General features: G+C 41.0%; 2 protein-coding genes across 2 annotated transcripts in view; both read right to left on the bottom strand.

The window, feature by feature from the left end:
* The window catches only part of dctn1b (dynactin 1b), a 28,321-nt gene extending 23,998 nt beyond the window's left edge, over window positions 1-4,323 (bottom strand). The window contains exon 1 of the mRNA XM_069711662.1: window positions 3,954-4,323. Coding sequence (XP_069567763.1) covers window positions 3,954-3,986 — 33 coding nt within the window. The 5' untranslated portion in view covers window positions 3,987-4,323. The remainder of the gene's footprint in view (window positions 1-3,953) is intronic.
* A 4,312-nt stretch (window positions 4,324-8,635) lies between these two features.
* On the bottom strand, window positions 8,636-11,025 carry LOC138628554 (probable N-acetyltransferase camello). The gene is made up of 2 exons (XM_069711664.1): window positions 10,837-11,025; window positions 8,636-9,722 (listed from the first exon to the last, which is right to left on the bottom strand). The coding sequence occupies exon 2, from the start codon at window positions 9,711-9,713 to the stop codon at window positions 9,039-9,041; it is 675 nt and encodes a 224-aa protein (XP_069567765.1). The 5' UTR covers window positions 9,714-9,722; window positions 10,837-11,025; the 3' UTR covers window positions 8,636-9,038.
* Window positions 11,026-11,574: the final 549 nt, after the last annotated feature.

An 11,574-nucleotide genomic window follows, 5' to 3' on the forward strand; every position in this document is an offset into this window, starting at 1 on the left:
CCACATGCTCCAGCTTTTTAAGACACACTTCATTTACAGTTTCAATTTCAATCATCACGCATCTTTAAAGCATTTCGACCCTGACATGTTTTGTGCAGGACGTAATCTACTGATGAGGCTGTTTCTACATCGTTTTTAAACATATCTTTGTCATGCCTTTTATTCAGTGTTCTCCAAAAGTATTCAACAGAGTGGTGATATTAATGTCTTAATGTCTTTGCTACTTTGCTGTAAAAGCAACCTGCTGCACTCCGTTTGTGGGCAGGTTTCATTCCCAAGATGTTTGTACACTATTTACACACTATTTTCATATAAACAGTGATATAAAAGGTAAAAGCAGGTCTCCACTTTGTCTTTAAACTCAAATTCAAACTAAAATGGACTAAAGTATAACAGAAAATTGCTTAAGTAACGTTAAAGGTGCATTTTGTGACATCATGCACCAGAATAAAAAAACCTACAAAAACATCTCATTACATGAAAATAACAGGCTAGGGAGGTCAGGTGACATCACGTAGGTATTTAGTGGACATTTGCAACAGAAGGTGCTTTTCGGAGGACCACATCAGGACAAAGACAGAAAGACAATTCAAAGGACGTTTCATTTCGACCCACTGAGGCGTACGGGACCACACAAACTCTCTAAATGCCAAAGCTTCAACAGCTCTGCTCTTTCTTTCTCTTCAAGGAGTCACATTTTTGTTAATAAAAAACAACCTCCATGGCAACAATCACCTGAGATTTCATAACGCACCTCTGATGTTTGGAGAAGCTAACAAACTTACTTGAGCTGCAGTATTTTATGATAAAATAATCCTGTATAACCCAATTTACAGTGCGATGTCCTAGAAGTGATGGTGACTCAGCAGAACAGCACAGAGAGCAGCAGATATTATTACTCTGAGGGAACATGCGCGCACACACACACACACACACACACACACACACACACACACACACACACACACACACACACACACTAGATATGAATTAAATGTGACATCGGTTAGATGACATAGAAACACAAAGTAAAACAGGCGATCAGCAGCATGAAGGCTGTTTGAGAGACGACACTCGATCCTCATCTGTTCCTTTCGCTGCAGCTTTTTGTCCTTCGAGCTGGAACTACTTTTAATGATGACTGCTAAACTTGCTGACTGACTATTGCATTAATGCATTAAAGCTCAAGGATGAAGTGTTTCCATCGGCGATATTAAGTTTGGGTGTGTCACAGGGGTGAGGAAGGATAATAAAACTGATCGAGCAATGCATAAAACTCTCTAATATCAAGGAAAAACTTTGACTAATGACAAATTCCTTGAATTCATTGGATGTTTGAGGCCGTTATTGATAATAGTAGTTGCAATTTTTTTTTTTTTTTTTTTTTAAATCATATCCAATTATTTTGGGATATAAATACATTTAAAAAAAAAAAAGCAAACATGTATGATGAAGACTCCTCAAATTCTTTGTTTTACTTAAATTTATAATTATTTTTCAGTGGTAAAATAAACTTGTCAGCACTCTCTGGTGAACTCTGAACCCTCAAACATAACAACTTCTTGTTTTTCCCTGGCCAACATATACACACACCAATATATAGCCAATATCAAATAAAAAGGACATTTTAGCACATCTCTACTGTCTTCCCAGACAAACAGTCACAAGGGCAGCGATTCAGTCCGGACATAATCTCCAAGAAAAACGACGCTCACATTGCCAGTAGTTTGTCATCAAGAAAATACCTAATTAATTATGCAGATTTATGCGCACAAATATAATTGGATTATCTACTCCATTTTGGGGTGCCTGTGCTGCAAGTATGAAGTTTTGTTCTGGCCAGTTGTTTCATTAATAAGCAACATTATTTTATATTCCAACATGTCTTTGCATACTACATGGTATAAAATGTCCATTTCTCATAATATGATGGATTAATATGCTGTCGTGCCGTTGTGTGAATGTAAGGTTTCCATCATGTAAAGTCCTTGAATTATAGTATTTATGCAGACATAAAAGTAATATTTGTTAAACCGCATAGCTGCAGGTCTTAAACAGTCAGCTGTCCTTATTATCCAACATTAGGGATTTAAACAAGAGAAAAAGTGTACGTTGGAATGCAGTTAAATAAAGAGCGTTTTGTTTCAATGCTCTCTGTTGTAAAATCACACTAAGAATTTGAAGGATTATGAAGCTATGGCTTCTGAAAAATCCCAGAAACCTGACTACACCACAGGCATGTTAATGACACCGGGCGAGCCCCCTGAACACAGCTCTGTTTGAGGCTGAAAATCTAATCAACGCTGGAATTATTCTCAGAAGGAGCACCAGGACTCTGATCAGGAGGGAATTTAGCTAACGACACCATCATGACTCGTGGAAAACATTTACTGACTTTGTATTTCAGGAGAGAAGTTGAATGGGAGTTGATTGGAGACAGACGGTTTTTGGAGCCGGCCCCTAGTGGCCCTCAGTGGTATTGCACTTCAAGGCACTTCTGCACTGGCTTCACTTTCATATTTGGACACTACGTCTATTTTGATGTACTCCAAGAGGCATTTTGAATGATTTTAAGACACTGAACTGACCTTACTGGTCAAAACAGAGACTGTATATACAGGAAAAAGCAGGCAAATTATAGGGAGGGTGGAAATGGTGACGTGTATATTTTCAGTTTAGTGTCACTGGAATTATTTTGTTTTCTGATCACTTATCAGTCATTCTTATGTCTCAAATATAAATATCAATTTTACTATCAAAAAGAGAATCAACATGAGCAATTAATGCTGCTTCCAAAGTTTCTACGTCACATTTTTTGTCTTTTAAAGGCCATTTTTAATTTCCTCTTAATATCTTATTCTTTCTTACACTTTGAACCGCCTTGTTTTTAAATATAAATGTAGTTTAAATTTTTTATACATTTCCATGCCTCCGTAAAGCACTTTGAGTTGACGTGTGTCTGAATGGTGCTGTATAAATAACATCACAGTGGGAGCTTTTATTCTATTTAAAGCCATTAAATCTCTTCAGAATCGTAACAGAAGCAGGAATTTATGTAGCTTTGGGGCAATTACATGCTTCAAAAGCACCTGTCAACAATCTGCAATTGATTGGGGGGTTTTGCACTTCCTGCCTTATTTAAAGTAGCATAATAAAAAACGGAAGTGTTTTGAATGGGTTGCCAGGTAATCTCCAGCTGACAGTCTGTAACGGTGTGTTGTTCAGTCATTGCCCCGACCTGTTTGCCATGTGCTGGAGGACCCGAGTAGAGCGCATTGAATTATTTAGTGACACTCTACTCTTACAACACACGCAAAGCTCACAATGACTACATTACTGTAATATAAATTTTAAAAACAGTCCTACAGCCTCATTAATGTTTTGCTTTGTTTTCCAGAAAAGTAATCAACAGAAAATCTCTCATATTGATGTTTTAAGTGGGTTAATTATAAACTATGCAATCTGAGGACTATTCACGATGACGATCTGAACAAAGAGTAGCCGAAAAAAGCCGAACTGTAAGATCAAGCACTGATGTCATCGCTCCCGGTGACAGAAAAACTGCCTGACTCGGAGACGGATGACTAACAGGAAGTCTTCTGGGGTCTGAGGGTTTGTGAGTCTACGGCGTCTTGCTGATAACAAAAAGACGATCACCTGACATTCATCAAACATCTCAGAGTTTACAGTCGAGTCATAGTGGAGGTCTGAACTCTAACATCACATCAGCCACGTTGAGCCCGGAGGGGCATCTGAGGCGAACAAAGAGGCGACAATTGAGACAGAGGAATGCGGCGCTGAAATGGATTAGAAACCCTTCTATTGAAAATGGACCAGGACGAGATGAGAGAGTGAAACAAATCAAACAGACGTAATAGAAACAATGGCGCACTGATCAGGACTAACTTGAAACACCACAGTCTGGGATGTACACACACTTCGTACACACTCACCCGGGTGTACGTGTTCCTCCTGGTGTGTGACATGTTCCCTGGTCGCTCCCCCAAAAACCTCCCGTCTTGACTGAAGCAGCGTGTTATTGGGGAGATCGCGAGCCAGACAGAAGGGGGTCGAGGAGAGGGGGTTCGGTGATGCTGCCGGAGCGTCTCCCTCTTCCTCTCTGTCTCCTCACAGAATCAAACCATCCCTCCGCTGATCAACACCAGCCTGAGCTCTCAAAACTCCCCCGAGCTTCCCCTTTGCTCGAAAGGCTGCGGGAGGCTCCCGGCTCTATCGGGAAGTTTCTGACGGCGCCGATCCGGCCCGCTGATGAATGGACCAGAGGCAAAACAGCAGAGCAAAGAAAGGGGGGGGGGATAAAACAGCCAGGCTCGGTCTGCTGTGAGCGCATCAGCTGAGCGGCAGCACTCTGTGCTAGTGTCTGCCCTGGCTCCTGGAGGAGGGAGGGTGGTTTAGGCCCAGACACAAGTGCTGGGTCCTAAAGCCTGCATACGTAGCCTCTCAGGAGTCTCTCAGAATAGACAGCTATCATTCCCAGGCATGTCATCCGAATCGGGGATGATGCAGAGGTTGTTTTTTAGTTTTAGATTTCAAGCACTTTCAGGCCATGATAGGATTGATGAGTCCGTCGACAAAAACAGCGAAGAAATCCTTTAAAAGAAGCTGGATTTACACGTAAACTCTGCTCTCTCTCTGCACTGCAGTCTTTGTCAGATTACTGTCAAATTTCTGTAAAAAAGCGTTCCTCCTGGTCGTGAGAGCGCCGGCAGGGAAAAAACTAATTTGTTTAAATCTAGAAACACAGGCGGTAAGCATTTTTCATCCAGAGGGAGGTGAACCAGTTCAACTCAATCTGACGCCGTTTCATTGTGGCTGAACACAAAAGGCCCAGGTGATGCTCTGTAATGCAGCACACTGTAAGCAAAAGCCAGCCGATTCCATTCGGGCCGGGCCTGATGCTTGTGGCCCATCACACAGCGAGGATTAACTCCTCTTTTATCAGCTAACTGCATGGCTGGAGCCTTTTAGCTCTCAGTCCTCTGTATTTCTGTGTGGTCATCTTTTTGCTGCAGGGGTTTCTGCGTTAAAGCTTTCAGCTCGGAGGCTCATAAGAGATGTTGGAAGAGCAAAACAAAGGAAACCCAGCTTTCAGAGGGGAGGGAGGGGTTCCCAGTGTCAAATAATGCCTCACTTTAGCAAGCAAGCAGTGGGCCGGGACAAGCAGTCGCACATCTGTAGGCTTAATATTAGCCTAAAAATACAGTATGGTGAATTTGTAGCTTTAGAGGTCGACTAAAAATCCTAATATTTTCTGTTAAAACTAATATATAAAGTGAGATTTTAATGCGTGGGAGAGTTATGCAGAGTTGGGGAGGTTTGGGGACACCAAACAAACCTCTGCAGTCTCTTTGCAGCCTTTTATGCAAATGACGAAGGCAAAAAAAAAACACCAAAAAAAGGGGGAGGGGGGTGCTGGGGCTCTGTGGTAAGAAAGGGAAGAGAAGGGAGCCCTTATCTCTCACAAAGGAAATAAGATCAGCAGCAGGAAGCCTAAATCAAAGCTCTTCCTCCTCACAGAAGATGAAGAACACGGCAGAGAAGTCCGTCTGCTGCTGTGAGCCGGTTCAGGCCAGCGAGCAGGAAGGCTGCAGGAACAGAGGTGACACTTGGGGATTTTAAGGAGGAACGTTACGACCGCTGCACTCAGACTGTCTGCCGGGTCCAGGAGGAACAGATCGACGTCACTGGACGAGGTAAGGACAAGGACAAGCACGACTACGTCCTGAAAGCTGCCGTTAATTGGGACCATGTAGCAGAAGTGCGATGGCAATTTTGCCTGCATAGGTACGGTATGGTGGACTGAGGGGGAAACTGCTGTGTCAGGAGTCATCAAGGTATCATTACTATGGAAAAAGGCTGCAGGTAACTATTAATTTAAACAGCAAATAATCTTGTTTAATCTGATTGTGTCTTCTATTTAAGTAAGTGAGTCCTAATTTGTTCATTTCATGTCAAACTATAGATAAATGCTGAATGTAAGCTTCCTAACTGGTGACTTAATCTCTAAGTAAATCAAAAACAAAACACTTTGCATCACCGTTACGTCAGAAAACATTTGTTTTTTTACTTGATATATGCTTTAAAACTGCACTCACTTCCTTTCCAGTTGCCTGACTAACAGTTTAAAGGTCAATTTATTTTCTTCATGAGGATACTTCAGTGATGAAGGTCATTTGATCCAGATTAAACTCAGACAAAACAAGTTAAATGAAAACATTACTCTGGGATTTAAGGACATTTTTTGCACATTTCTTCTCTTTCATCAACAACAGATTGGTTAAACGTGGGCTTCTGCTGCGCTGCTTGCATATTAATGGTTTTCAGGCCGGGTCTCTTCACTATGCAATGCAAGAAAAGTAGGTCATCTGTAGAAAATGTGGGCAGAGCCTGAACCTTAACATTAAAATCAACATAAAGCAGAACGAAAACGTCTTTACAAGGTTAAAATTAAAATATCTATAGTTTTAAAGGTGTCATGGAAATCCTAAATCTGTATTTTGGTGCCATCTAGTGTGTTAAAACCTATTGAACACTGACATCCACCTGTCTCAGTGACCATAATAATGAGGAATATTATAGTAATTTAATAAATATAACAAGCAACGACGCTAATTATCAAAATGAATCAAAAATAACGCACCTTTTCTTTGTAATATTTCTGGTGGGAATCATAACAAATCACAGCATGGGTGTGGCTGCAGCCTGGCATGACAGATTAACCAAATTGGATGAGAAATGAAGAAACACAATCTGGTTTGTAAATTAATTAAACAGCGAATAAAACTCAGTCATCCCATTAGGTTTAAATATCCGGGGGGTCCACGCGGCCCCTATAATCCCCGACCAAAGCTCATTAAACATTTATAATAGTCCTCACATCATAATTAATCGTTTTAATGTGAAAACACTGTAATACTTAATGCTTTAACAGGTTTAAAAATCTCGTTTTTAACGCTGATATTTGGTGCTGTCAACTGTCGAGAGACACTCCCTGACCAGCTGCTAGCATCAGTACCTGTTAGCCTCGATTAGCCTTCTCAATTAAAAATCTTACCGTCGGCTTAATTTGAACAAAAAACACACGTAAATACTACAAGACAGGTGTGTTTATGTGTTTGGAATTAAAAAAAAGCCCGCCGTACAGAGGACAAATGAGCGCTGAGGTTTACCTGGTTGTGTCAAAAATCCGGCTAACGGCTCCGCTTCGCCCCCGACAGGCTACTTCCATCCACGGAGGTCTGGCCGGACACATCCGCCCTGAGGTGGCCGAGCTGCTGCCTGACACTAACCGAGCAGGCCGGTGAAATCCTCGGTGTTTACATAAATTCACCAGTATATTGTTTTTTTTTGTAAACAGCTGACGAGGTTTAAACATACAAAACATGTCCTGTAAAATAATTTTTTTGTTAAAACATGAATTTTATATTTTTCTTTAAAGAGTCAAATTGAATACATAAAGGTTAATTCCTTATATTCTTAAATAGCCATATGAAGCAGTAAATTATGTCAAAAAATTCTACAGGAAAAACTCAATCCAGGAAGTAAGGAGGATAAATCAGCAAGGAAATGTAGAGAAGTAAACAAATAAACATGGAAAAAAAAAAATCTAAAAACAAAAACCTTTCAATAAAAATGACATTTAACTGGACCACATTTGTTTCCTGTAAGTTTGTGTTGGTGTCTATTGACTGTTTCACACTTTCATAATATTTTCTTTGCATTTAGTCATTTTAATTACAAGCCTGAGTGAGTTTCACCTTTCCACCGAGCAGCAAGACAAATGTAACCTCGGGGCAAATTCAAAGAAAACAACCTGACAAAGGCACAAGTGAACATCAGTTTGTGTCACAGGCTTTTACAGTGCAGCATCAAACAATGCAAAACAAACCCCCAGAGCAACATCTATGTTTGGCCCCAAAACATCTGCTTTGGCCCGCCGCTCTGGAGTCACAACCTTTTCTCTGGCCCTCATGAAGAAAGAACCTGTTCTCTCTGTGCGGCTGGAAAAATAGTGACACAACCAGATGCAAGAGTATTTTTAGACAAAACGGGAAAGTAGAGTGTTCAGGTGCAAATCAAGTATGTCCAAATGTGAAGTTCTCATGCTGGAAAACTTCACTGTATTTACAGTCAGTACCTGGGAAGCACCAATGCGGAGTACTAATCTGATCCTACTGCTTTCTTTTTCCCCACATTAAACCAGACTTAACTCACTGGGATTATTCTGATGTAGAATAACATGACTCTAGGGATGTCTGTGGTAGTAAAGCCTGAACTAACAGACTGGAGTTCCCCTTTAATGCCGGGCTCAGTCTACACGAATACGGCCTGATTTTGACTGGATTTAGTCATCTTTCCAGAGTCTGAGCCAAATTAGAACGACTCTGTAACTATGAGCAACGATTGGTCCAGGTCGTACTTGTAGTGTTTTTAGTCTCCTGACAAAAACATGGCGAGAATTTATGGCACTTTGATTTAATCTGACAGAGACGTCATGAAACACAAATATCTCGTGTAGTCTGATCCCGGCAATAATAAGGTCAATGAAGTGGCCTCGACTAAAATCAGTGCATTCTGCAAAGATGAGAATGAATACTACAAAGATTCTTGCTGCTTATGAGTTACAATGTTTAAATTTATTTAGTAGCATGTAAAATTTTAATCCTTTACAAAATTAGATAACCAGGTGAATTTCAAGACGCTCAATCAACAAACAAATCTGACTTTTTCTAAACTAATATTGTGTGTAATCAGCTAACTTAGAAAAAAAAAGGTTTGTTGAGGAAACAATAAAAACAGAACAATATTGAACGATCAACCTGTCCTGTGTGTGTTTATAATGGAGACAAACATGCCTGAACCTCCTGTTGGGTAAACAGCTCCCGATGTGGGCGCTGTCGCCCGACCTGTTCCGAGTGTTTCCCTGCTGAACTCCATGCTGGGAAAACACAAGCGAAGAAACTAGATAAATAGATGTTACTTTCACCCTGAAATGTTAAACAGCGTTTGCGCCAGTTTCAGTCCGTTTTCCGGTCTCGCTGTAAATCCAGTCTGTACTCAAACAGCGTGAAGTTCATGACTTTGGCGACGACCTCGGGGACGAGAAACTCTCTCATCTTCTCGTAGCCCATGTGCTCGTACAGCTTCTGAGCATCGGTCTGCACCACAGAGGTGTACAGGACGACGGCAGCGTAACCCCTCTCGCGGGTAAAGTCAGCGACCGTCCGACACAGAGCCTTGGCAATGCCCATCCCGCGGTAACTGCGCCGCACCGACATGCGTTTCAGCTCCAAGCACCCGGGCACTCTCTCAGCGGGGAGACAAGACACCGTGCCGACCACCCGGCCGTCGCTCTCAGCCACCCAGAAGCACGAGTCCTTCTGCTGCAGGTAGGTGTCGCCGATGTTGCTGAGGTCCTTCCTGAGGGAGTAGTCGATGTACCTGTTGAACATGTACACGACCACCTGCCGGGCTCCGGCCAGGAGGAGGGTGACGGCCAGGATGGGCAGCAGGAAGGACTTGGAGCTGGCCATGAGGGCGCAGAACATGCACATGAGCACCATCTGCGTGGGCGGCTGCTTCAGCATGTGCATGAAGGACGAAGGCACGTGCTCGCTCATCCCCAGGGTGAAAAGCTCCTTCACGACCTCGGCGTCATCATCCTGGTACTTCCGGATCTGAATGTTGGCCATGACTCAGCTCTGCAACACATAATGATCTGTTAGTGAGCTGCAGCTTGTCCATGTATTACTAAAGAGCAGCCACTTTTAGATAATCAGTGTCATTATTGATTAGCAACTCACGATCACAATATGAACCATTTACAAGAATATTCTCTATTTGAGCTATGATCAATTTACTACTTTTAGGTTTTAGTGTGGCCTAAACATGTGATAACATCTTTATCAACTTTTCTTTACACAACCTGATAAACAATGTAAAAAATCAACTATCTTGTTGATCTCTGAAGGCAACATGCCCCAAAAGATATAATCTCAATATTTCAGGATATTTCTCCAATTTCTAAAAAAAATTTATATGATTAATTTCAAGACAAACAATTGCAGCAAAATAAGTGTTCTAGTTTTGAATCCGTCTTAAATTTTCAAAAAAGAAGTTTTATTCTAATCTACTGTTATCGTGTGTACTGCATTTCCCTGCTGTGTGATTAATAAATTATTCTCTTTTCTCAGTAGCTTATCCAAAATAAAAAAAAAACAATATCTAGTGTAATATCACGATAAAATAAAATATCGACATACCAGCCAGTCCTAACACGGTTATCACAAGACGTAAGACAATCAAGTGTATCGATCTTAAACTACGGTGACAGATTCGAAACACGTATTGGATTTCTTGTCATTGATCATCTGATACCAAAATATCTGCAGTGAGACGACACCATCACAGTCATCGATCAGGTGCTGGCTTCTGCTGCGGATTTATACAAATAGAAGACAGAACTTCGGCCTCTTGTTGGATTGATGATAAACCAGTTTCTCCTGTGATCACAATGACCCGCAAACGTTGCTCAACGCACGTGAGAGTCCGTTTAAACGGGTTTCACGGAAAAAAGGCAAAGTTAGTATTAAAAACCTCCTGACCTACCTGAGCACACAATCATTAAACATTTAACATATTTCCAGGTGATAAACTTTGCGTGTCCTTTAACAAAAAAAATGCGGACAAACAATCCAGATTAGCTAACAGCAGCTAGCTTCATTGCTAGCCTTATGAAACAGCCGAGGTTTGGACTTCAGCCGGCTCAGAGATTCTCTGGCGGGATAAATAAACGCGTAAATGAGCACGACTTACTTGTTTTATGTCAATGCTTGAGAGCGAAGTCTTTTAAAAAAAAGTTCCCTGAAGTCAAAATCCGCTCATTTTGTTTGTCTCTTAAATACTTTCCCAGCTTGAAAATGATGCATTCATGGACCTTCGGATTCAAAAGTGTAGGTACTCCCATATTGGTGTTAATAATATGGAGGGTTAGTCATCTCCTGCCGCTGCCATTCTACCTCCAACTTTGAAAGACGTTTGTTCTCACCAAGTTCAAGATATCATAACTGGCGGATATTACAAATATATCCGTTTGTATACCGGGGAAAACCCTCTAATTACAGGTTGTACGAATGGCCCTGAATGCAGCATGTATCACTTCCTGTTTAATGGTGATTGGCTGCCATTTTCTCACCAATCACAAACAGTGTTGCCAATTATTATGTAGAGTAAAGTTTTAAATAGTGATAAGCACTATATCACAAATTTCCAGTGGTTGAATTTGAGGTACTTTACTTCCATGTTTCTATTTTCTGCTGCTTTTTACTAAACTATAAACGTATATTTTACTTTGCTATATCTATCTGCTTTCTTTAGGTGCATTGCAGATTTAGATTTACATAAAAATTGCTTGAATTAACCTGAATCTTCTTTATTTTACTGTTGAAAGTTGCCCAAAGTATAAATAATAGAAATTAGTTCCTCGTAAAAGAGATGTTTGTGCCAAAGATAATCCGTAAATAGGAAGAATAAATTGAAACTAGCACATTTTAA

The sequence above is a fragment of the Brachyistius frenatus genome, unplaced genomic scaffold, assembly GCF_029030835.1.
Source record: "Brachyistius frenatus isolate BFR_SWC_R1_liver_20210118 unplaced genomic scaffold, ASM2903083v1 Contig_102, whole genome shotgun sequence".
Lineage (NCBI taxonomy): Eukaryota > Metazoa > Chordata > Actinopteri > Embiotocidae > Brachyistius > Brachyistius frenatus.

Coding starts and splice junctions, on each gene's coding strand:
- LOC138628554 (XM_069711664.1), bottom strand. CDS start 9,713: ATGGCCAACATTCAGATCCGGAAGTACCAGGATGATGACGCCGAGGTC.